The 27,460-nt window shown below is 37.0% G+C and overlaps 1 protein-coding gene across 1 annotated transcript; it reads left to right on the top strand.

Moving 5' to 3' along the window:
• The first annotated feature begins 1,525 nt into the window (after positions 1–1,525).
• On the top strand, positions 1,526–27,418 carry ikbkb (inhibitor of nuclear factor kappa B kinase subunit beta). The gene is made up of 22 exons (XM_039685713.2): positions 1,526–1,705; positions 2,789–2,909; positions 6,215–6,309; positions 9,826–9,943; positions 10,100–10,169; positions 12,472–12,560; positions 12,744–12,833; positions 12,947–13,071; positions 14,137–14,244; positions 14,432–14,648; positions 16,017–16,211; positions 16,676–16,790; positions 17,493–17,616; positions 19,194–19,345; positions 20,974–21,035; positions 21,968–22,071; positions 23,255–23,304; positions 23,384–23,483; positions 25,457–25,604; positions 26,097–26,218; positions 26,305–26,404; positions 26,698–27,418. Exons 2-22 carry the CDS (start codon positions 2,805–2,807, stop codon positions 26,743–26,745), a joined length of 2,337 nt encoding a protein of 778 aa, XP_039541647.2. The 5' UTR covers positions 1,526–1,705; positions 2,789–2,804; the 3' UTR covers positions 26,746–27,418.
• The last annotated feature ends 42 nt before the right edge of the window (positions 27,419–27,460 follow it).

Raw genomic sequence — 27,460 nt, 5'->3', positions numbered from 1 at the left:
AAGTGCCATACGCAAATGACTGTAGAATTTCTGAAATGTGGAAACATGCGATTCATAAGAGCATCTAATTATAAAGATTTAGCTGTTTACCCTGTTTATTTACTCACCGTTGACATGTTTCCACAGGACACTTCAGAAAGTTTCTGTAGGCCGAAAGATTCACTTTCAGAGAGCAGAGTAGCCAATTCATCATGACGCAGGACATCAGGCTGATCATGTTAAGGTTAGGGTTGAATCACCATGTAGAAATTTAGGAACAGCAACAGTTCTTGTAAAAAGAACATCTCTGAGAAACAAACCCATAAAAGCAACATTTTATTTGGACATTTAAAGAGAAAACAGGTCATGGAGTCCTGAAAGACCCAGTCAAATGATTATTTAGCTGATATTAAGTTGTTTTTAAGAACTTGATATGTTGCTTTTTACGCATTTGATTGAACATTAATAGGCTATTTGACCTTTTTTAAAGTTGCATTGCTCCCAATGGATTTGAAAACAATTAAGTCGAAATTCTTTCAGATTTACACATCAATCCTTTGACAGAAAAAAAGAAACAAATAAAGGAAACTCCATCTTTCAAGGCTGAGAGAGGTTATATCTGTAAATCTGTCCTCTAGGAGGGTGGCACCAAAGGAAATAATCATTAACAACTCACTTTTCGAGGAAATGATCACATACACAGCAGCGATTCAAACTAAGAGATGGAGGAAATGCATAAACCTTTATATAATGCACATCATATCTGTCATATATGCATTCAGCATAGCCTATATGAATATATTTTGAAAGGTTGATGACATTTTTCACTATTTGAATGGACGTTAACATGAATTGAACACTATGAGTAAAGTCTGTCAAGTGTGAAGATTAAAGATAAAAAGAGTTAATGAACTATACAGTGTTGTGTTTAGTATTTGATTTTAATTTATTGTTAAGTATTGGGGTGATCGGGGCACAATTCAACTATATGCTATTAATGGGGATTTAATTTACATTAACAACTTTTTTTATGAAACCATTAGAAAAGTCATGAGAGTCAGTGTTCAGAATTTATTCATGATTATTGTTTTGAACTACGTTGCATGTTTTGTGGAATGTTTGTTGTCAAACTTAATAATTTGACTATATGAAAAAGTTATATATTTTGTTCACAAAATATTTTAGTTTGTCTTGTAGGCTATATATATTTTATATATTGATTACATCAGATAACATTTAAACTGGTCATATGATCATATGTTACAATGTACTATGGGGCATGTTGTCCCATTTCTCTTCCATTCTTTCAGGGGAAAAAATATATAAAATAAAACAAAGCCTCATAATAATTATGCTAGGCATGAGGGGAAAAAATAAACACTCTTAACATCAAGTGAATTTACACACAAAAAACTGAGAAAGTCAAAAAGTGTTAGGTTATTATTGTACAGAAATGTAAGTATGACCATTATGTATAGTATGTAGTGTGTATAGTAGCCTATTGTGAGTACGCATGTCACTTCGCGAGTCTGCTCTATTACAATATTTACGGAAAAGGAAAGTTTCAGGAAGTAGAGAAACTCAATGCTCTTCTGCTTTCAAACATAATCACAAACATTTACTGACTGATTTACGAAAAACAAACCCGTAGATGTGTAAAGATCGCAGGAATCGTCTGTTTTGAGAAGTGTTTCGGAGTAAATCAGATCAAGTCTGACAGCAGCAGGTAAAATCACTTCACATTAACGACGAGCTACTTTACTGCGAATAAACAGCGGTAAACATCTGGACTTTAGTTTGTATTATTATGTGATACAGCAGCTTAATGAAAGTTTGATAATCTGTGTACAAATATGTCGCCGATTATAAAGCAGCGTTTCATTCACATGTAGCCTATATATTTAGTTCAAAAGTTTGGGGTCGGTAGTATCTTCTGCTCACCAAAGCTGCATTTATCTGAGCAAATACAGTAAAAACGTTTTTTATGTGAATATATAGTAAAGTGTCATTTATTCCTGTGATTTTCAGCATTACAGTGTCAAATGATCCTTCAGAAATCTCTCTAATATGAGGATTTGCTGCTCAAGAAATAAGTCGGATTATCATCAGTGTTGTGCTTTTTATTCACTTATATTTTGTTTTTAATTGTCTATAGACTAAACGAAACCCTCACACACACACACTTGCATGTATGTACACATTTGTAATAAATTAAACATACCAAATAATAATAATAAAAAAACTAAGTAATTTCCATAAAACTCTTATTTTTACTATTGAGGACATCCTCAGATGCCATATTCAGCTCCCGTATTTTAATTTACATTTATTCATTTAGCTGACGCTTTTATCCAAAGCGACTTACAATTGCTATATATGTCAGAGGTCGCACACCTCTGGAGCAACTAATGGTCAAGTGTCTAGCTCAGGGACACATTGGCGTCTCACAGTGGATTCGAACCCGGGTCTCTCACACCAAAGGCATGTGTCTTATCTAACCTCACCATATATTCACACATACACCTAGTCTATCTATTTTTAAAGGGATAGTTCACTTTGAAATTAATTTTTGATATGTTTTAGCTTACCTCAAGGGCATCCAAGATGTAGGTGTCTTGGTTTCCACAGTATTTTCAATTTTGATAATTTTAGGTCAAACCGTTTGTGTCTGTCAGTCATATAATGCAGGTCTATGGTCCAAATTAAACATGATTTAATGACTCGTAAATGTAAGTACACGTTGATGGCCTAAGACACTATCCCTTTAACATTAACATTAATGGTTGTTATCGCGTTCCTCTCTCTCCAGGGTTTGAGGGTCCGCCATGAGCCGTCCTCCATCCATGCAGCCGCAGATGTGTGGCCCCTGGGAACTGAAAGAGCGACTGGGAACCGGAGGCTTCGGGAATGTCACTCTCTGGCAAAACAAGGTAAAATATGATTCCTATAGTATACATAAACCCAATGCATGCTCATCCCTCAGCGTGATTTACACTAGACCCTTTTCCTGCATCAACATCCTTGTGGCTGCTGCAATAACGTCAGATTAGTTTTAGGGTTTTAACAACGCTCTTATCAACTTCTCATGTTCCTCAGAATTTTAGGGCGAGTTATAAAGCTTGGGATGGTTTAAAAACGGGACATAAATCTAGAGTGTTGTGTTATACGTGAATCAGGCCGGTTGGACAAACAGAAGTAGATGACTTTAGCATGTGTCTTCAGGATCATGAGGAGCGGCGGATGCATTCAATTGATTTATTGTTTCCTGTTTAAATACATTGTGAAATGCATATTTGAGTAGTATATATACAGTAGGTGTTACTGCAGATGCTCAGTGTGGAGAAAGGAACAATTTATGATGGGTGATTCATGATCCGAGAATATCCAGATTTAAACCTCAAAACTTTGAAAATTGCGTCAACATTCTGCTCTATTTCTATGTTACTAAGCAAATTAGCAAGTTTGGGTTGCACTTTACTGAAGGCGTCCATGTTACACTGTAATTATACATTTAAGTACTGAGTAATATTAAGTAACTACATGTACTTAGGGTTAGGTTTGGTTTAGTGTTAGTTGCATGTAATTATGCATAATTTATAGTTATTACTAATTAGATTTTGTTAATTTTTTGAAAACGGTTATTATACAATATATTATGGAATCTTGTTTCTGCCACAGAATAAAAATTATTAAAAGCAATTCTGACTTTTTTCTCTGAATTGCGTGATATAAAGCCAGAATTGCAACATATACAGTCAGATTGTTAGATATAAAATCGCAATTGCATTATATAGTCAGAATTGCGGGACGTAAACTCGCAATTGTAAGATAAAAAGTCGCAATTGTCTTTTAATGAAAAATGGCACTTCATGACACACGTTGCCGATCACTGGTTTAGGATAATAATAGGAATACTATTCCAGGATGTTATATTCCATAGCTAAATCTCATATGTTAATTTGTTACTTAAATTGGAGTCTGTGTCTTTTTTGGGCGATCTGCTGGTAAACGGTCGTCGCACCCCATCCTGCTACAGCAAATCAGGATAAAGGTGTTTGAACATCCTAAAATAGAGGCACTTCAGATTCACATGAATTAACATTCACAGCACTGCGACTCTAACAATGAGAAAGGAGGAAATGCATCTATACCTGCTGTGTCCCACTTCCTGTCCCTGTGACATCATGATCACTCATTGCCTGTTGTAGTTACACTGAAACACACACAGTTTTACCGAGCATGACGGTCATATAGCCTTCAAAGAATGCTGAAGGAGATTAAACATTAATGATTCCTCTTGTTTGCTGTTACCAGGGTTATTTTTTTTTTTTTAAATTAGGGATCAGATTTACCATTTTCACCCACTGGACCATAAAAACGTATCTAAAGAGCATATCTAGTCATATTAGAGTCATATCTAAAGAGAAAATACCATTTTATTGTCTTGATATCCTGTCCAGCACAGTTTGTGTTCAGACTCGCCCTCTCTGGTGGTCAGTGATGATGACATCATGTCATGTCACCAATAATCAGGGTGTTGGTGAAGGGGATGTTGATGAAACCAGTGTGAAAATGCAGTTTTTATGTGTCTGTATGCTCAAACGTCTGAGACCACATTGAATAATCAATGTGCAAAATTGAAGTATCTTCACCATAGCCATTGCAGTTAAAGACTCATGAATCCTGTCATGATGTTCACTAAATGAAAAATCTGTCATGTTTGCTTACTCACCTTGATTGCATTGGTTTCTCTCTCTTTCTGCCATTTCCGGCTGATGTCACCGGTCGTCATAATTCCCGCCATGAGACGTGAACTAAAAGGAAGTACCGTAGGAAATGGGCAAGACGGAATTCAAGTGCCGCCTTATAAATTTCCTCCCTGAATTTCACTTTAGCATGACATAATTCTTCACTCGTCACAGAAACACTCATTGTTTATCATTCGTTCATTATGCTTGTAGACTCACTAAGGTCACAGAAACATTTCACCCTCAAGACAGTTTCCAAAAACTAAAATGTGTATTAATTAGGGATGCACCGAATATTCGGTCACCAAAAATGGCCCAAAAGTGCTTTTTCGTTTTTCGGACTAAAGATTTTTTCCAGTGAAACAATACGGCCGAAATGTTGTGATGACGCAAACCGAAACCGTGACAGCGCGGAAAGCTTTCCAAGCGGTTGAGGCGTTGTACTATTCTTTGAAATGATTCGAGGAACTGTCCTCTAACCATTAGTAGTCGGTGAGAAGAAGAAAAATAAACACGTGACAAACAAGTATTTTTTAGTATACCACTACCAATACCAAAATAATCATGTAAACCCTGAGATTATTACTTGTGACGTTACAAAAAAAAAAAAAACATATATATGGGAACATATATGTACACAACTAAATTAACCCTCTCTTAACCCTCAGGTGCTCTTCGGTCATTTCTGACCAAAAAATTTTCTGTTTTGAAATTTTAAAAATCACAGTTTCATCGGAATGTTACGAAACTTGGTGACTTTTATGGGATTGGATATGTGAACGCACAAAAAAATTGAGGTCATGATCCGAGCAGGCTAAGTGGTCGTAAAAAAAATAGTCACACTTGTGCTCTTCGGTCAAAAATGACCGACCATAGGAAATGAATGGCAAATTGACAAAAACACAAAAACGTTGAGAATTTTTGTGTGTACAATCTACAAATCGGCCACGATGCAGAAAAAAGTGCTCAGCATTGAAGGGGTGACACTCTAAAATATCAAGAGTGCAAAACAAACAGACATACCCACCCCTACACACACACACACTTTTATACACAAAAACACCAATAAATTGTGATTAAAGAAATCTGTTTTGAATATTTAAAAATCACAGCTTCTTCAGAAAATTACAAAACTTGGTGACTTTTATGGCATTGGGTATGTGAACACAAAAAAAAATTGAGGTCATGATTCGAGCAATTTAAGTATTCGTAAGAAATGTGTCACACTTTTGCTGTCAAAAATGACCGACCCATAGGAAATGAATGGGAAATTGACAAAAATAAAAATAAAATAAAATCTCTGAATTTTTGTATGTACAATCGACAACTTGGCCACAATTCTAAAAAAAAAAAAAAAAAAAGTACACCGCAGGAAAGGGGTGACACTCTACAACATTAGTCACTTTTGACCGGGTGTGACAAGTGTGACTCCGAAACGAAGAGCACCTGATGTTTTCTAACATGTGTTGGTATATCTGTGTGTACAGGAAAGCAGCGTTCAGATCGCCATCAAACAGTGCCGGCAGGAGCTCAGCGCCAAGAACAAGGGCAGATGGAGTTTAGAGATTCAGATCATGAAGAGGTGAATATATATCCTGTCCAGAGTCTTCCCCCTCAGTGCGGTTCACACACAGCTCTCTTCCTAATTTCAAAATGCATTTACATAGAAGTCTGATCAGTATCAGAGAGGGAAGAAAATGTTCATGAAAAACAAATTAACTGTTTTTGGTACACGAGCATGTCAGTGGTGATTCAAAAATGAAAATAATATAATGCAATGACCCCTACACAGTAAGTCTTCTAAGGACTACACCCATCTTTTTTGGCTGATAACTTTATGTTGGCTTTCACGTCATAGCAGATGCTTCCTAAAAGAGAAAACACTCTTATTTTCATGGTATTTTTCCATCTTTTGCCCACTGAATCTCAGCTATGTTTACCATCTTCTAATGTGCAGTCCATTAAGCGACCACGCAAAGCCGTCTGTTGTTATTCGGCTATTTATAAGTGTTTTTATGAACAAAAGTTCTGAGCAAAACAAAGAGGGATGGATTTATGACACCGCAGTAGTAAAAAGTGGCCTCGGCATCGGTTTGTGCCGTCACAACACCTTCAGGCTCATCTTAAATTAGGAGCAAGTGCATCTCTGTTTGTCTCTGGAGGTTATTGGTTTAGGGCTGATTTAGTTGTGGCTGTATTCATGTCCAGTTGTTTATTGGAAAGCGGCTTATTGTATTAAGTTTTTTGGGTGTGAACTAGAGCTGCACGATTCTGGACAAATTGAGAATCACAATTTTTTTAATTTCAAACAAAGGTCACGATAAACAAACAACTAAACAAAATATGAAATTTACTAGAGGTTCTGACAAAATTATTTCTGCGGTCTAATCTGAATAAATTAATTTTTTTAAACAGGTTGAAAGAATGATTTTGTCAAAGTTTAATAGACACAGGCGAGTCGTTATTATTTAGGAGTGATGCTCCTTTGGTTATGAACAGCTCGTGTGGTCCATGAGCCCGTTGCAGTTTCGCTGGTAGCCAGAGGGGGCGTAGTTCTGCAAAAACTTAGATACTTGCGCAATGCACCTTTAAAATGAAATTGTAAAATTCATAATCAAGCAATAATAAAAGCAGTAGCCTATCCCAAATATTGCACCATGCTGTCACTGAACTTTGAATTGAACATTGAACCAAATGTTTTGACAATCACAATAGCCTACACTTTTTTTTTACATCGTCCACCCCCCAATCCAAAAACCCACTCCAAGATATACTCAAAAGTTGGCAGCTATGCAGCAGGACGGCTACAAAATGGGTGTCATCCAAATTAAACCCGTTCAATTATGCATGCAACATGAATTTGAATGATTAAAACCTAACGTTGTCTGTCGAGTGTCACAGTGTGAGTGTTTCCGTGACGCTGCGGTGTGGTTGGATTGCGCTCGTTAACAGTGGTTGTGTGACGAGCGAGAGGGGTTAGGGGACGTGCCGGTTTTCTCAAATTTATAGCAGACTGTCCCCAGACTTGGTCTGAGCCACAAACCTGGACTTAAACACCCTCTTGTAGAGCTCAGTGTGTATGTCGCCAAACCACAGTCATCCCAGACAGATGTTTTTGGGGAAAACACCCAGGACTGAGTTTCTATAGTTCACACCCACATTCACTGATGATCAACACTTAATAATGATGTTCAATCTCAGAAATGTCTTTCGGTTGAACCTCTTAAGTGGGAAAGGAATCCCGTCATGTCTTCAGAGGTATTTGACTGTGTTAAATAGACTGACGTCAAAATGGCACGATTCAGTCCGATTAAACTCACCCGTCAATGATAAATAATTAATGATTTATGGAGCGTGTTGGACTCTGACGTGTCCACCGAAACCCAACTCAGTGTATCCGTGAGGGGCCTGTAATGATAACATAGTCTTTGTGATTAATCTTTGCTGTCTGCTTCATTACTTTCCAAACAAGGAATTTTTTCCTTCAGATTAGGATTCAGAGCGCTGATTGGTATAAACTAAAGGTTTGGTCATCTTGAACACTGGTTATGTTTCAAACAAGAAGCAAAGCAACACTGCATAAGATATTAGTACTTTTTACTGAAGCCGTGTAAATCTGATTATACAGCAGTATTGGGACAATGTAGGGCGGAGACTTAGTTCTGTCCAACAGTTGTTGATTGTATATTGGCAGATCTGAATGCGTGCTTGTAGTCGATTGTAAGAAATCGGTGGGGTCCGGCATACGACAATAGAGAGAAACCTGTTGTTTCATCAGAACAGATGGTTGAGTTTTTTAGAAATTCATTAATTTAGAAAACGGGATGAATTTCCATTTAAGCCTACTTTAAAATTCATTATTACTTCACTTGGGTTTCCCTTAAAAAAGTGAAAGAGAAGTCGAAGTCGCCTCTTCAAGTCGAACACACCTAATGTCTTCCGAAGCACAAAGGGTTGTGGGTAATATTGGCTAAACTTTTTTTTTTTTTTTTTTTTGAAAGTTAGAAATTGAAAATTTAAAGTTCGACTTATGATTCGTGATGCACCAATTTTGCATACTATATAGTATGGCTGAATTAAATTTCAAGTCCCCATGAAATTAAAATGGATTTTTTTTGGGCTTTTACTAATTATATGTTAGTCTTACTACCTAGTGAGCTTCAAAACAATGACAAAATTTACATTTAGAAAATATAAACCTTCAAAATTAACAGTCTCTCACTTCCACCAAAATGGATCAATGATTTTGATGACATCACTCTGAGTCTGCACTTCAACTTCTCAGAGTTTCCTGTCCAATCAAATGCTCTCTAGAATCTGAAGCTCCGCCCCCTAAATTATGAATAGGCGCTGAAGCTGCGGCTGAAAACGGTCACTTGTTCACACATTTATTATTTTTAACATGGAGGAAACTGTGGCTTTACTAAACTCAACAGCTCTGGCCTAATAATATAAGCTGTTCGATATGTCCCGCCTTATCTTCCTGTTTCAGTGGAAATTACATTGACACATTGAGAATAAGGCATTTCAGTGGGCTTTTAAGTTACTGAATCGACTCAACTGGTGAATTGGGGTTTTTTTTTAACAGTAAGGTTTAAGAGAGCCGTTTTGCTGTTGAAAATTATCTCAAGTCCATTAAGAAATTTGTTCAAGGTATTTGGCATGTGATCGAAGGAAAGGTAAAATGTGACATTTTCAAAGTTTAGATGTTTAATCTTTCTCGAGATGAAGAAAAGCAAGAGATGTACTGAAACTCTTATGCAACTCGCGCGTTGTTACTCAAGGCCTAATTTTTGTTATTACAGCAATTATGTCAGGATGGCTGCATATGAAGGTTAAAACGAGCTGTTTATTTTCTCAAATGATAGTTTTACGTGTTGCCATTGCAGTTATCCTGTTATGGTGCCTGGAATCCATCTGTTTTTATTCCTCTTTGTCCTGAGCGTGTGTTTTATATGAGGTCCGTGTAGGGCAGGGCCGGCCAGCCGTCTGAATATTACAAACACATTTTTTAATAACAACATTGTGTAACCAGTTATATGTACGTCGTGTTCTTTAGTGTTTGCACGTAATAATAAAGCGTCTCTCTCTTCTGCAGGTTGAATCACATGAATGTGGTGGCGGCGAGAGACGTTCCAGAAGAACTCCAGAAACTGGCTACGAATGACCTGCCATTGCTGGCCATGGAGTACTGCCAGGGAGGAGACCTACGCAAGGTGTGGCACGCACAAAAAAGCTTTTTGGGCATATACCATGGTGATAGCATGGGTTTTTGGACATGCAGCATGGTACAAACCATGGTATATGAATATTCCAATGATTAAAGTAAGGGTGCATTATCAAAATAACCTCTGTGCTTTCTGTATGTCCAGTACCTGAATCTGCTTGAGAACTGCTGTGGCATGAGAGAAGCTGCTGTTCTGACACTGATTCAAGATATATGTGAGTCCGCATACACCAGCCAATGGCGGTCCAAAGTTATTCCCAACAATCGCAACACCAGGGTGCTATGATTTCCACAAGGCTGAAAACGCGGACAGAATTGCGGAGTCTGGTTATAAAAATTTAATTTGCATTATAACGAGGAATGCCACAGAATTTGGCAAATTTAAATGTAAGGGTTGTACATTTCATCTGTATTATAGATTAATGACTGTAAAATCAACATGCAAAAGACTATTAAAACTCAAAAACATACATTTTCATACATTAATTCTTAATTTTAACAGTAAACCTATGATGTGCAGCACTTGAAAACATTTGATTTGATTACATAGTAAAGTAAAATAAAGTTTTATGAATTTAATTGATAAGGCATGCTTTTAATTACTAAAAGATTTAATTAAAACATTAAAACTGAATCCAGAATAATGTAAACAAAATCTCTGAAAAAATAAAACGCTGTAAAAATGAATTTTTGTTGCAACGGGAATAAGTTGTTGTTACATTTAATTTAATTAGACATGTTTTTTGATTAATGAATTTTAATTTAACCATCAAAACGTAATCCAGAAAAATTAGAACAGAAAAAAAAGGGATTTGGGAAGAAATAATACAGATTTCGTAGGGCGCTACAACACAAATAACACAAGCAGCTGTTTAACTCAGTTTTTTCAGCACTTTAGTCCCAGCAGACGGCAAACCAGACTAGTTGACCTTTATCACGTGAGCACGTGAACATATGTGAGCCGTAAACAGAGGTCCTGTGGTGACTGCGTCTGTTTACATTTCTGCTGAATCTGCATTTGTATCACATCAGGTCTTGTAAATGTCAGAACATAACATATTTAACCCAGATTTGCAGCTGGAAGTGGTGGAGAATATAAATCAGATCTGATGTACACACACACACACACACACATAGAGAAGAAGTCTGATACATTATGCAGCTTAAGACTTTTTTAGCAAGAAAATGGAGGGGGCTCTACTAAAAATTATGGACTTAAACGGGATAGTTTCTCTAAAAATTCATTTACTCTTATGTCGTTCCAAATCTACAATCAAACCGTAATTTATTCAGACATCCTAACTTACATAAATAAACTATTGTGTCCTGAAAATATATTAAAGAGTACATGTGGTGTCTGAATATTTTTTTGGTTTGACTGAACACGACTTATGTAGAACAGAAAAGGAAGTGTTTAGCTTAACTAACTATGATTCATTCAACTTTAAGACTTATTATTTTAAGAATTCCTAGAAATATAAACAGACCCAAATGAGTCAATAGGTTATGCAGTAAGAGTAAAGAGCTATAATGACTGTGGAGCAGCTCAGATCATTTGATGAGAAATGTTTGAGTTCATATTGAATTGAGGCTCAAATCTGAGCACAGTTCTCTTGTGAAACTCTGAGGGAAATACATGTGAGATTTCTGGGGTCATTTTTAGTTGGACTTTCCATTCAAATTCAATTTCTGATCAGGAATTGATTTCTTACTAGTTGAAAATCCAATTTAACTTTTTGTGCCGTGAAAAACTAAAATAAAATTCATACTGGTTTGAGGGTGAGAATAAGTGACCTATAACCTTTAGTCACTATAGAGATAAGATATTATGTCCGGGATTGGGTTGATGAGGTAAGTCTGCTGTTTATTATCCACTGCGAGTAGATTATCTTTGCTTACACTTGATCAACAACTAACAACCTCAAACCGGATCTAATGATGGGTCACAAATGCCGTTGTATACATGTCGTATCTTATCGTCACTCTGTGGTCCACCAGAAATTTTTTGTTAAATCACAAACATGAACCTGGATTTAGTCACAGGCCAATTTCCTCTCTTAAGTAAAAACACTGTGGTTTCCTTAAAGCAACATGTGAGATGTCATCAATTGATGTGGAAGTCATGTTTCCAGTAAAATCGCCGGGGTGTTAGATCCTGATCTTACATGACCTTATCATTGAGGATTTATTGGGAAGCCTTTAGAAAAATAAGTTGGGAACTTTACTTGGAATTTGACTCTGGCAGTCAACTGGAGTGTTGGGTTTGAAGTCCCCGTGGAGTGATAGTCCACGCAAAAATGTAAATACCCTCATCATTTACATTACTCAACTGTATGTCATTCTGAGACATGTTTTATATCTATTTACCTGAATAATTACACATCTGGTGTAATGGCACTGAGGCCACAGTAACACAGTACATTCAGGACTGGCAGAGCATTGGTGTCTAAAGTTATATTGATGATTATCTCATTAAAATGTTCATATTTCCAATTAAAAACGAATCCGTCTCCCCAGCCTCGGCACTGACGTACCTCCACGGGATGAGAATTATCCACAGAGACCTCAAACCAGAAAACATTGTTCTTCAACAAGGAGAAAAAAGGGTAAGTGTTTGGAGAATTAATGCAAAAGATCAGATTCACTAAATAATAATGTTAAAAAAAATTATATAAATATTTAACATTTTGCAGTAATTCTGTTTTCTAAAAGCATTAAGACGGCACTATTTTCACTCTAATATTTTATTGCTAAATTAAAGCAGCATGAATGTTTCCTGCATCTTGTAGCTGGTCCATAAGATCATAGATCTGGGTTATGCTAAAGAACTGGACCAGAGCAGCCTGTGCACATCGTTTGTTGGGACGCTGCAGTATTTGGTGGGTACATCAACGAACTTGTGCAAAATGTCAAGACTTCTTGGTTGTTTAGCATCTCATCTTTATTGATATACAGTGTTTTGTCTGTGTCTTGTACTGTCGTTCTCTCTCAGGCCCCTGAGCTGTTAGAACAGCAGAAGTACACGGTGGCGGTGGATTATTGGAGTTTCGGGACGCTGGTTTTTGAGTGCATCACAGGATTCAGGCCTTTTCTACCAAACTGGCAACCCGTGCAATGGTAATTATTCTCTCAGCTGTCTAAATTTTACACTGCAAGGTCTGATGGTTTTCTTTTAGTGGTTCACAACCTTTTTGACTCCAAGGCCTCTATTGACACGAGTATTCAATGGCGAACAGGTTTTATTCTGTACATCTGCTGTGAACATACTTTTTTTTACATCTTTGGATACTCCTAGTTTCTGTATATTAAGTTTCATTTCTCCAGAAGTTATAGGAGCTGAATGTTCTCCAGGGTTCCTACTCTTTTAAACTAATTAATATTTAGAAGGTTCCTAATTTTGTTTTAGAGCCTAAAGTATACAAGAGGCACTTTAAGATTTTATTAATTTCCATGAATTACTATTCCAGGTCTAGATATTACACTTTTAAAATGAGGCTTCCTCATATATTCATGTTTTTTTACCAAGACTGTGGGGATCCTGGGTATCTAAAGAAACCAAAATCAGTGTTTATGGGGTGAATTGAAAGAAATATACCGTTTTTTAAGTTGTTTTGGCCTTTTTTTGAAAACCACTGTTCCTATCCTGCTAAATAAAGCAGGATGTTTGATACAGAACGGTAAACTGTAAAACCGAATGCAGATGTGAGAAAATGAAACCATTAATTAATTAAAATAATTAGTAATGATTTATAAATAAATAACTTTTTTTATTTCATAAGTACTTGTGGTGGCACGTGTGTACTCAGTTTAAATGCAGTGTTAAAGTGGTATCAATGTGAAGTTATATTCTGCATGTGAATGAACCCAATAGCGAGACTCGAACCAAAAGTACAGTCGGTTCATGACCTGACAGCTTGAGCCAGAAAACACCTTCATAAACTTGCATGACGCACTATTGTTCTAACATCTTATGTTTGAGTAAGGATAATATTCCTGCTACAATCGTTTATTATTCCGGAGATTGCTGTACTGTGATTGGATGTGCTCCAGTATTCTCACCACATGGACTGTTTTTATATTATAAGTGAGAGAATGTAAGAAAAATCAAGACTGACGCCGGTGCTGAAGGGTGTGTTGCAAAATACATCCAGGTTTGTTTGAATTTGATCTCTCTCTCCTCAGGCACGGCAAGCTGTTGCAGAAACAACTGGATGATATTGTGGTTTATGAGGATCTGAGTGGAGAAGTTCGATTCTCCAAACACCTACCGAACCCTCACAACCTCAACAAGTGAGTCCTGTGACTACATGAACGCGTGAATCTGTTATTAACCATCATGTTGTGTTCGGGTCATTTTGACCCGGAGAGGATTGATTAATTCATAAGTACAGCTAAATCGTTTAATTTGACTGAAAAATACCCCATTCAGAGTGAATATGTAGCTGGATTGGTTAATCTAACTCTAAATGTGTTTCAGACTGTTAGCTGGGAAGCTGGAGAGCTGGCTACAAATGATGCTGAGATGGTCACCGAAAGAGCGAGGCAAAGATTTAAAACAGCAGAGCAAAGACAGTCAGGAGGGGGTCAAAGATCCGGAGGAGGACAGTAAAGAAACCAGTCCAGAGAGTGTCAAAGACTCTCCGAAAAGTTCCTGTTTCTGCTTTGAAGAATTACGACGCATTCTGGATCTAAAGGTAAGCTGAAGCTCTCGATGATGAAATGTAGGGCTGCAACAACGAAACAATGAAAATCATCGACAGCGAATGTCATTATCGATTAGTTATGTCTGCCCACCGTGAATGGAAGACGCCAGTTGCGTCAAATTACAGCAACAAATAACGCATTTCTAAGGACAAAATGCATCTAAAAATAATTTACATTTTGTATGAATGCTCGTCTTCACCATAAATGTAAAAAATATGGACAAAGCGTCTGTGACGTCACCCATAGACTCTCTGAAGAACGGGTTTGAGGCTGTTTATGGGGGGGTATGGGCGGCACCATACTGGAAAATCTTGGAAAATACAAAAGTTTCAGAAAGGATACAGAGTTGGCATGATGTGTTGTGTCAGATCATGGCCGAGACGTCAAATTCACTCGGCGCAGCCCGTTATCAGCTGTCAATCAATGTTAACCGCCCTTATTTGACATACGTTTTATATCTAAATATGATCTAAACTAACGAGTTAGAAAAAAATTCACCCCCCTCACAGTTGTCAGGCACACAGAACATATTGAAGATTACAAAAGTCCATGGGACCAAACTGTAAACGTATGAATTTATGCTGTGAAAACGGACATTATAACATGACGTCTATGGATATTTGCTCCCTTTTGGGACCGGCCTCTAGCGGATTTGAGATGTATTGCAGTTTATCGCACTTCCGGGTAGGCTTCATCTTTCAGATTAGAATGTTGCCGCTTGGTCTTGACAGTCTTCGTCTGAATGAGTGCCGGCATGCACCTCAAACAAGCATTACAGAGGAAGTATTGATATTAATTTTGCTGAAATATCTGTTGTTGGATGTTAAATTTAGGTTTCAAAGTCAGCATTAAAGTATTTGTAATTCAAGTATTTTATGAGAATGGTAACTATAAAGGGATAACTGCGTGTAATTGAATGTCAATGTGAGATTTTAACATTTACAGGATAAAATCATGTGCAGAGTGAACTTCCTGCAGACAATTCCTCATATCTGTTAACACTGAGTTTGTGTTTTTTTATTTTTATCATTATCCTAATTTTGAATGTAGGGATTTTTCTTTTTAGCTCTTTTGTACGTAGCAAAGATATAGACATATGTTTTCTATAGCATTCAGTTGGCAAATTAGTGTGAAGGACAGCTTTGGCCAGGACGCAGAATAGTGTGTTTTGTCAATATAAAAAGGTGAAGAAGCTTTTAAATCCGATTATTCGAAGAAATAATCGACTAACTAATTGTTTTTAATCAAAATAATCAGCTCTAATGGAATGAATACAGCAGTAAATGATCCTAATCCTCCCCGTTATGCTACAGTGTCGTGCATAAATATGCCTAATTTTATCGCCTCTTTCTTCTCAGCTGGTCCACGTGCTCAACATGACATCGGCTGAAATATTCACCTACTCTGTGCAGCCGCTGGAGGACGTGGCGTCCCTTCAGGAACGAATCGCACAAGACACTCGCATTCCTCCGGCCAATCAGGAGTTGCTGCTGGAGGCGGGACTTGCCCTCGAGCCGCAAAACAACGTCATGCAGTGTGCCATCGATTATAGCGTATGTTTGACACCTTTTCGATGCTACAGCAACTTTCTAAAGTCAATCCAATCTAATGTTGTCAAAAGTAACGACTTCGATACCAAGTCGGTACTGGAATTTAAAAAATGTGACACTTGCGTAATTATAAACAACTCTGATTGGCCATTGAGTTCACGAGCTCATCCGATATGCTTGTCTGGCTAAAATGATCAACGAACAGGAGGGTCTGAGAGCACACGGAAGTGTTGCAGCGGACCGATACTCTAATAAACGCTCCCGTGTCTATCTATGCAAGCACTCGCTGAAGAGCAACATGTTTTTGAAGCGCTGATCATTGAAGTCAATCACAGACATGTGATGATCTCATGAGTATAACAGTCACTCCAAGGTGTTTGTGATTCTGCTTAAAGCCCCACATTTTTTAAAATTCAGTATCGAACACTAATCCAACCCAGTTTAGACGAATTGTGTTGTGTTTTTAGCTGGTGGACGCCCGGCGCACGGATGAGCCGCTCGTCTTCCTGTTTGACCGTTCGTGCTGCAGTTACGAGCCTCAGTTTACGCCACGTGTCCTTCCTGAGAACGTCCGATTCGTCCGTGAGTTACTCTCCATTTCTTTCCCTTGTTCACCTCATTAGTTGAAAGACTTCATCACTATATTGACAGAAATGTACACGTTGTCCTTTTAAAAACAAGATTAATAGCTTTTTTTCCATGTTACAAAAACTTAATACATTTTTGGTATTGTTTTATTGCATTCAAAGTGCAGAAGAACTATAATAAACAATCAGAACTTTTCAGCTATCGGTTTTAGTACAGATTAAAATTAGGGGTAACAGTTTACAATAAGGTTCATTAGTTAACATTAGTAAATGCATTAACTAACATGAACTAACGATGAGCAATGCATTAGTTACAGTGTTTATTAATCTTTGTTAATGTTAGTTAATACAAATACAGCTGTTCATTGTGCGTTCATGTTAGTTCACAGTGCATTTACTAATGTTAACTAATTACTAACTAACGTATTAGTAAATGTTGGAATTAATATTAACTAAGATTAATAAATGCTGAAGAAGTATTGTTCATTCTTAGTTCATGTTAACTAATGAACCTTATTGTAATGTGTTACCAAATTAGGGATGCACAACATATCGGCCACCATTTTGAATGTTTTCATTATCGACCCGATAAGAAAATTTGTCTGATATATTAAAGCCAGTAATAATGGATTGTGAAACTGGTAGTGTCTACACCTCAGAGAAGAGTCACTAAACTGCTCTGTCTTTTGTGATGTAGAGAACGAGCCGAAGCGCTCTCTGCCCTACAGTTCCCAGAGACGCACATGGGGTCAAGCGTGGCAAACCATCCGTGTGCTGAAGGAGGACTGGCAGAGGTTGCTGCAAGGACAGAAAGTAGCCATGTAAGACAGGAACGATCTGTAAGAGCTGACGCCGATGTGAGAGGCTGTCAGTTTCAAAAATAAACACAAAACCTGTCTTGACTGAGAGAAAACAAGTTGACAAAAAGATTGAATCCAATATTTGGTGATAAAATAACGTAACGAGTGATTTATAAGCTATTTTTTTAACCCTTGTGCATCCTTATGGACATTTTTGTCCTTTTCAGTTTTGTTTTTTTTGATCACTTTGGCTGTGTTAAAGCTAACTGCAAAAAACTTGACACAGGTGTGTATTTTTATTAGAATTTTACTATTTCACCGTCATTTTCTTAAAAAAATATTTTTGTATTAGGTACAAAAAATACTCCCTCTCAGCACCTTTTGGACCAAAATGTCCCCATTGAAACCCATTAAAACTGCCATTTTTAATCCCCGGTTCAGTTAACTATAAAATCTTTGTTAAGAGGCTTTCATTCTGATGGCAAGGCTTCAAAATTTTATTTTTTACTATTGTTTATCAGATGGCGCCATTTTTTTTAAGTTTGGCCTATAAAACAAATATCGCTTTATTCCTGTTTTCTGGTTCGGCATACTATAGAGCCAACTGGATAAATTATGCAACAATATTTGTGTGGGTGTGTTGGTATGGATGTCAGAGTGTGTTATAAAAAAATATGGGTGTGTGTTTGTAATACTGAGAGAGAAAAACTGCAAATTCAAATCCAATCACTGTGAGCTCCAGTGGGGTTTTGCTGGCACCCAGTGGGGAAAATATGTTACTACGCCCAAACAAACTGTTACCGAACGCTCATTTTTTGAGATATCATCCTCAAATTTGGAACACAACCTATTTAGATTTATGGCTTAGATTTTATTGCAGTTTTGAGTTCAACCTGATTTATAAAATATATATTTTATATAAAATATTTTTTATAAATAATTTATACCTATATAACTTTTTTTTGGATTTACTTATTATTATTTTTTTACTTCAGCAATAATCTGCAAAGGGTTTTCTTACCAATCTTAAGTCTGTGCTCCAAATCGTCACATTTTTATGACAGTTTTTTGACATGGACATTTTTGTCCTCTTTTTACCTATGTGTAACTTTTTTTAATTGATGCACAAGGGTTAAAGCTATTAAAGTGTTATAGGGTTTCAACATTGCACAAGGTTTACGAGGTTTTGAGCTTTTTCTTATTTTATTTACAATATATTTAGTCCTCTAATGTGAACCAGAATATTTGGCAGGAAAATAATGTAGGGCGAGACATGATTTTCATGATGAATACATCAGTATTTGATTGGATCATAAAAAGTGGTCTGTGATATTATTAGTTAATTTTATTTCCCCCTCACTCACTTGGTTACAACAACAGAAGATAATAAAAATTTTACAATTTAATTAAAGATTATGATTTTTTTTTTTTCTTTAGAACCCATAGAATCACAAGACCAGTAATATTTATTGGTAACACTCTACAACAAGGTTAACTAATGCTACTTTATTGTAAAGTCTTTACTCAAGGTCACAATTATTCATATAGAGCTTTTGCGAGAGGCTGTAAATGACTCGTTCACTCTCTCTCTCTTCCAGCATGAGTCTCCTCAGACATAACGGCACATTGTCAAAGCAGAAGAACGAGATGGTGTCGATGCACCAGAGGTTAAAAGCCACGCTGGAGTTTTTCGGCACTAGTCTACACATCGACATCGACAAATACCAGGAGCAGAGAGCTACGGGGATCGGTATGACACACTTTAACAATTAAATATTAGGGTGTTTCGACACCAAGAATGCAAAGAACGGACTTGTGTTCTTAGGGAGAACGCTCTTGCTAGTTGTTCTTGGAAGAATGTACTCACACACACAGAACGCTGCTGACAGTTTGATACGATGTGTTCTTGCTGGTATATTCCGCAATAATACCCCCACGCAGTACCCAAACATAACGAGAATTACTGACGATAACAGCCAGGCTGCAGTGGTCTCTTGACTGTGGGGTAAAATGAGTCTGTGAGGAAACTGGCTAGATAGCTCGCTAGCTAACTTAACACCCGCAGGCGCTTTTCTCACTTCCGAAAATGTTTGAGCACATTTTCAATTAGCCATAAATTTTCATAAAAATGGCAATATTTGAAATCTACACAGTTGATTTCTCACATCAAATGTTCTCAGAGGTGAATTTAGTGATGAAATAGCGTACGTAAATGTAGAAAAACTAACTACTGTATTGTCCTCGAATGCCGAATTGAATGCTGGGATATTTCTGCCGTCAACTTCACAGATTGATAAAGGCCCTTATTGTACCCAAACCAACACTCAGCTCTGTTTTTAGAATTACTTTCAGAATGACTGAACACCTAAAGTGTTGATCTGCTCCAAAGTCCTTTTAGGCAAGTCATGCCACTCGGCCGCCATCTTGGCAACGCCTCGGGGCTTCTATTTTGGACTAACAAGACCAGGCTCCTATCTAAATGAATGGGTAAAGAGTCAGAACTGCACTTTTACTGGTCGCCGGGACATAAGAAATACTTATTATACGTATAGACGAATCCGACGAGCGTACTTGTGTAGGCTGCCATCTTGTGGCGACGCCATTACTGAGCTGTTACACCGGCATAGACATTATGCACCGGTATGTAAACAAACCTCGGAGATAAGGTGATAACGCACCCTTGATGACAGCTACAGCCAGGCAGACTTGTTGGGTTGATGATGTTAGACATTGGCCTCCAGTCACAGATGAAGGTACAAACGATCTTACAGATTATTTATGAAAATAGCTTGGCAAGCTAGCTAGGCTACCGTTTGCTACCGAGGAAACGTTTGCTACCGACATTATACAAGGGCTAACGTTGTAACGTTAGTGACAGTCGTAAATCGCGAGCTGTTTATTCCAGTGGACGCAAGTTGCAACTAAAACAATAGAAGGCAATGGCGCAACGCTACCCAGCAACAGCTCAGTAATGGCGCCCGCTTACTTCCGGTAGTTTCGCCGGATTCGTCTATAGAAACAGCAGTAAAAAGATTTTTAAAAAAATCACTGAAAAAGTTAGATGACTTTGCCCCAAAATAAGGTTTAAAAGGTCTTTTCCCCCACAGGTTGTACGTTTACTACACATGCACAAGGGTTCTCGTCTTCCCTGTCGTAAACCTCAACTGTGCGCATGCTTCAGTGGAACCAGACGATAGGCTTACATGTTTCACGGCTTGACTGTTAAAAGCAGACGATTGGCTTTCCAGCGGGAGGGGCGGGGCATGTGCATACACCCGCCATCTTTGGCGTTACGGGTTTTCCCTATATAGTTGTATTGAGGATTGTGGAAGAGGCATGTCTCTATATATATTGTCTCTGTCTGCTCATATTTTCCAGCTTCTGAGAAATTATTGAGTGTCTGGAGAGAAATGGAGCAAACCGCCCTCGACTGTGGACAGGTACATGCCTATTTGATGTTATATTAATTAGGGTTGTGACGAGATCTCGCGATATCAAAATATTTTCTCGTTTTCCGCGATCCATGAACCGCATTATTAGATCATTTTCTAAGGCTGCACGATATATTAAAACAATTTAAAAATCACAATATAGCATAGTGCGATCATTTTTAAAACTACACTTATCACTGGAGAATACATCAGTATGTTATTAATTATGTGAACTGCTGATTGCAATTTCAAAATAAAACCCTAGCTCTCGAGTCGAGTTTGCATTTTTTGATGTCCACAAGTTCTTATTCAAGAAATTACAGCAGCTGGAGCATCTCTGTCGGAAAGACGTGGCCAAATATTAAAGATTAAGTGGTCATTTGATTTAAAAGTTGTTTGGCTAATATTAAACAAGGATTTGATCATGTTGTAAAGTGTAACAACAACAATCACAAGGCCGTTGGCGCCCTCTGCATGTATTTATTATATCACATGTGCATAAATTGATAATATTATGTATTTCACTTTATGTTGTCCAAGAAAACCATGATTTTGATTGTTTATACTAATTATTATTGCCTTGTTGTTATTATATATGTATTTTGTCATTTTAAAAGCTATTGTTCACTTGTTTGTTTGTCGTATTATTACCACAAAATATTATCCGATTAAATAATTATTCAACTAATTGAACAATTACCAAAATAATCATTAGTTAAATGCACCTGCATTTTGTGACTTTCAGTTAAATATGTTCCCAGTCATATTTTGTCATTGAATATTAAATATAGTGCTTCTTAAAAATATCATCTCGTCTCGTTCTCGTGAACCCAATATCGTATGATGTCGTCATGACTCACACCCCTGAGTATTTGCTATCATAGCGAATGTTTGTGTGGTTGTAACCGTGTGTTTTAGTGTTGTAATTCTGTGTGCATCAGACAGAAGACGCGATTAAACTGGAAGAGGAGATGATGACCCTTCAAACTGATATTGTTGAACTCCAGAGACAGCCGTGGAGGAGTGGAGAGGCCTTAGAGGCGCTGTAATCCAACACACTCACAGACACATACTAGTCTCATGTAGTCATAGTGCTGATACAATGTTTGGTGTGAATCATATTTTATACATTGGGGTTTTAGTGCTCATATGGTATGATTTAGTAAGAATATGAAGCTCATACTCAATTAGGAAAAAAAGACCTCAGTTTAAAGATTAAAAAATCTTTTTACGATCTGAAGGTAATGTGTTTACAATGATACTTAGAGGCCTTTACTTGATTAAAAAGTGTGAACTATCAATCAGATGACAGAAAGCATGACATAGATTGTGTGTGACAGGTTTTTTTTTGTGTGCAAAGTTTTGATCCTGATGATAATTTAGAGGCCTATCAAATAGTGTTGTCAAAAATATCAATATTTATCGATAATATCCTCACGCGTTCTCCACACGTTCTCCTCTCATTCGCTCCGGTTGAATAGTGCTTGTATTGGGCAAAATTTGACTAATTGCCGCAGTTTTAGTGCTCACACCAAAAGCGTGCACACCACTAATTAAGTTATTTTTCGTGGCTTATTGCACTTAAACGGTCAAATACGTACAAAATTATGAATAATTAATTTTACTACTGAATACTATAGAGCCACCTGAGAACTTCATGCCATGTCTCTATTGTATTTATTGGTGCTATCATTTGCAATTTGTTTATTTGTTCTTATTTTATTACAGGCTGTTTACTGTGTTTTTTGTGTAAATTTAGTTCAAAGATTCAAATAAAGCCTCCCTGTACTGTGTGAAAGCGATTTCAACAAAATTACCAATTTTTTTTTTTTTAAATTAAGAGATAATAATAAAAACATCTGTATGGCAGTTTTCCCCATAGTATCGAATAACGATATTTTTCAATGTATCGTATCGAAGTTGCAAAATCTAGTATCGTGACTGCGTGACAACACTACAATCAAATATGTACAGTAGGCGTTATATAATAAACTTGAATATCTTTCAGCGATTTAATGTCATGAACCCCACTAACTTCAAATCCAGTGATTCGTTCTTCCTCGGAAGTGTTACTGTTGTCTAAAACATTATAAACATGACTTGTTTCCCAGCAGACTGATGTAAGCCAGTGTCTGACTCCTTGAAATTCCATGTGTGTGTGTGTGTGTGTGTGTGTGTGTGTGTGTGTGTTTTCATACACTCCCACTCACCTGTGTTGTGTTTTGCAGTGAGGTGAAGGCAATGGAGCTCTTCCGTAAACTGAGAGAGAAACCCAGAGGTAAGATACACTTGTCAACATCTTCAGACTGAATAAGCCTCTCGGTCACGTGATCTGAAAGTCTCTTTCCTGTCTCCAGAGCAGCGCAGTAATGGCGACTGTCAAGAAGTCATCAAACTGGTGGTTCAAGCCGTACAGTTCTATGAGAGGAAGTTACGGGACTTTTACACACACCTGAGGTCTGTTCCTGTGAGACATTTAATTAACGAATCAGATTTCATTACATTAAAGGCTTCTCTGCAGACACATTATTGACAGCTGTGATGTAGGCTAATATGAGCTCTGCTCCAATCCCTAGTTTTCATATCTGTTGTCAAACTTACATGGGCAGCATTGATTATAATATTGAACCTCTTACATAGTAAAACATTAGCATGTTTAAAAACTAATAATTTTATACTCTGATATTATAAGCCCAAAAAATATATATGAAGAGTTCAGATGCAAAAGCCTCTAAGTGCCATTTGAAATTAAATTTCTTCTAGAACGATCATTTTTATCAAGCTTGTATATTTAAGTTCAGTAATTTCACTTGAATTACAATTAATAGGTAATCTTCATTGCAATTTAAGTGAAATTACTGAGCTGAAATATTCAAGCTTGATAAAAATGATCATTCTAGAATAAAATTTCAAATGGCACGTAGAGGCTTTTGCATCTGAACTCTTCATATGCACCACATAAATATATGATAGAATAGTACATTTTGAATTGGAAACCTTTTTAATCGGTTTTTAGTATTTAACGAATGCATTCTGGGATTATTTTACTCACAGTGAACAACACATTTGATTTAAGTATCTTAGAAGTAATACTTTTATGCTTCCTACCTTTTGAACTTACTTCATGTCAGGAGAACATCAGTGATGCTTTTTACAATTTCGTCTGGTCAGTAACGTTAGGTTTATCAAAAACACCTAACGTTACATTTCATCCAATCCCAAACATTACTATTGAGCGAGAGAACGCAAATCAAAATGTCAAACGCGCTTGTATTTCGGTACAAAGTTGAGACAAAATTGTAAGAATACGGCCATATTTCGGTAATTTGCCGCTGACTGGGAGATTTAAACCGCGTGTGCGCGCTCTGAAGCGTCAACGGTTTTCTGTTTACGTCGTATTTTTGAAGTGGAGAACTAAGCCAATCACAGACATGTTTGGTGAGCACGAGAATGCACTGGCCAATCGTAGGCGTTTGGTGAGGTCAGACAGACTCCACTCGACTCGAGGAGTTCGCGAATTTAATGACCAACAAAGACACGTTGTAAATAATATATTCATTGAGAAGTGTAGTTTTTTAAGTGATTGACAATTTCATGGATTATAAAGAGCACTTTGGGTTAATTCAATGCTGCTCAAGTAGCCCACATAATGCAAAATTTCTGGAGAGACAACCGTATTTAAATTAGATATTGAATCTGAAGATAGATAAACATGGCAACAAACGGGACAATAAAAATCTGTCGAAATAAACCTACAACCTGTTCTTTTACGTTCAGTGTTAATTTAATATACACTTTAATATTAAATAACATTAAATATAACGTTTAATTAATAATAAAAAAAAACATTTTAAACATTTAATGTACTGTTTAGGTCTACTTATTAGCATTTATTTGTTCAATATTCAGTTTATATGGATAGTTGGATACTATGGAATTCATATTCTCGTATTCTTCAAAATATATTCTTTTGTGTTCAGTTGAAGAAATAAATTCATACAGGTTTGGAACAACTTGAGGGCGAGTAAATGACAGAATTAAATTGGGGGGGGGGGGGTGAACTATCCCTTTAAGATGCTTTGAAACATTCTGTATGTAATAAAGCACTATTACTATGACTTGACTTGACTTGTTTTTGATATGGTACAAAAATTGGTTTAGAGAATTGTAAAATTGTACTGGGATATTGTGAAAACACTAGATAGGCAGCTGAGGTTTTGAATGTTCAGATCAATTAATTGTGTATCTTCTGTATCTAATTATTACAGATACTATTTTGTACCTTTTGTATTGTTTTTGTGTTTCCTTCATATGTTCCTTGCTCTATCTTGCATACTGTCACTGTTAAAGAGTGACTTGTTCAGTGTTTGTAATATTTCATTATTTTAAACATATTTAAAGTAAAGGTGTGTGCGTATGTGTGTGTGCAGTAAGACGATGGTGTGCCGTCAGAGAGTGCTGGAGCTGCTGCCCCGTGTGGAGGGGATGGTGAGCGCGATGGCCCGGAGTGAGAAACGACTGCTTCATCTGCAGGAGAAGAGACAGAAGGAGCTGTGGAACCTGCTCAAAGTCGCATGTGTACGTACACTACTCATACTAGTCCCCAAGGGTGTATATAATACACAATAGGGGAGAGCGGGGCACAACCTAATGCTTTTTAACTTTCTCAGTTTGTTAGGGTTCAGATATCTCTCATATATTTTACATGTCTAGTACAATTATGTGCTTGTTTGTTTTTTGTTTTTGTTTTTTTTGCATTAATACAGTTCATACTTTTCAGTTGATGTACTCCAAAAGATTGGAAGTGAAATGTGACAACATGCCCCACAGGTGTCCATATGACAGCTTAAAGTACACAAGACAAACTAAAATATTTGGTCAATAAAATACAATTGTTAACTTTTTTTATATAAAATAATGGCATTTTTTAATAATTAAAAATTAACACATTTTTGAGTTTGACAACGAAAACACTGCAAAACAGCTATACAGCATTGTTCAAAACATAATCATAATTCATATTAACATTAATTTCTGAATATTGACTCTCAGTCTTTATTTGTGTTTTAGAGTAAGGTTCGTAGTCCCGTGAGTGGCAGTCCAGATGGAGGACGGACCCCACCGGCCCCCGGACACCCGCTGATGTCACACAGACCGTCACATCCCAGCAGCCCTCCTGACACACCGGAGACGTGAGTCCAGCGCCAGTGTGTGTGTGTGTGTGAGACACACATTTGCATGTTTCCATCACCAACGTTTCTCTCTTGTGTTTATTTAGAGACGAGTCTCAGCTTGTGATCGAGGAGAGTAAGATGTTTGAGAGCCGTCTGCAGAGTTTAGTGCAAGACACCATTCAGGAAACTGAGACCAACATGCAGGTAATCAGCAGGAAGGACTTTTTGTCTCCCAGAAAAGTTTATATATTTAATGTTTTATTTCTATAAGGACAGATACAATAAACATAGATGCACATATAATAGTGACAAAAGCCGTCCAATGCGTGTATCAAGCTAATTTGCAACACTCTCACAGTGTCTGCAACGCTCAGTCTCTCTAAGCGCCGCCTCTCTGAGAGCTGCTCTGCTGTGATTGGCCAGAAAGCAAACACTCATTATCATATCTGAATCTGAGCTTTTGACACACAGAGATTATACTGACATTTCTCCTTTAGATACTGAGGGAGTGGAAGTGGTTGAATGGAGGACAGGATCTGGCTTGACGTCACTGTTGCCCTTTACCTCAAACCGAAATGATGCTGTACCGCCACCAACTGGAGGAACCACGATACTGCAGGCAGTGTGTGCTGGCCAGTCAAACTGGATGCCTTTCTTACCTTCAAAAGGGTTATAAACTCTTAAACCTGTTTTTTAAAAATAATTTGAGTACCAAAGTTTCTTGTATCAAAGTACTTCCAGCCTTTCGGATGTTTTTGTTGCCGTCTTCTATGCAAACGCCTTCACATGTATTGGCTCTATGACAAATTGCTTGTGCTGTTGTCTCTCATTTGTAAGTCGCTTTGGATAAAAGTGTGTGTTAAATGTAAATATTAATCTGTCGGTTCTTCATTACATCACGTCGAGTCGATTGGCCATGTGGACGTTTGTTATTGTGTTCCTGAAGATTTCATGACAAAAGATAAACCTGTCCTTGAGCATGTGAACAATATACAAAGTACACCTTCAGCTGAGGGAGTTATTTTTATATGCTGAAGAAAAACTTTTAATATTTTTAATTTTATTTTTTGAGTATGTCAAGTTAAACTAATTGAAAATAAGAAATGTTGCTGAATTAAATGTTTGTTTTTATATTTCATTTCATTTTAGTTTGGTTTTAGTTAACTATTTCCTTTTTTTTCACACAAAAATAAATAAGAAATGTAATGGTGTATTCAAGATTTGTGTGTTTGTTTTTGATTTCTAGTGTAATTTATTTTT

Source organism: Pimephales promelas, chromosome 14, assembly GCF_988280905.1.
Source record: "Pimephales promelas chromosome 14, fPimPro1.hap1.1, whole genome shotgun sequence".
NCBI lineage: Eukaryota > Metazoa > Chordata > Actinopteri > Cypriniformes > Leuciscidae > Pimephales > Pimephales promelas.
Note: the sequence above shows the minus strand (reverse complement) of the source record. Positions and strands in the feature narration are given on the sequence as shown.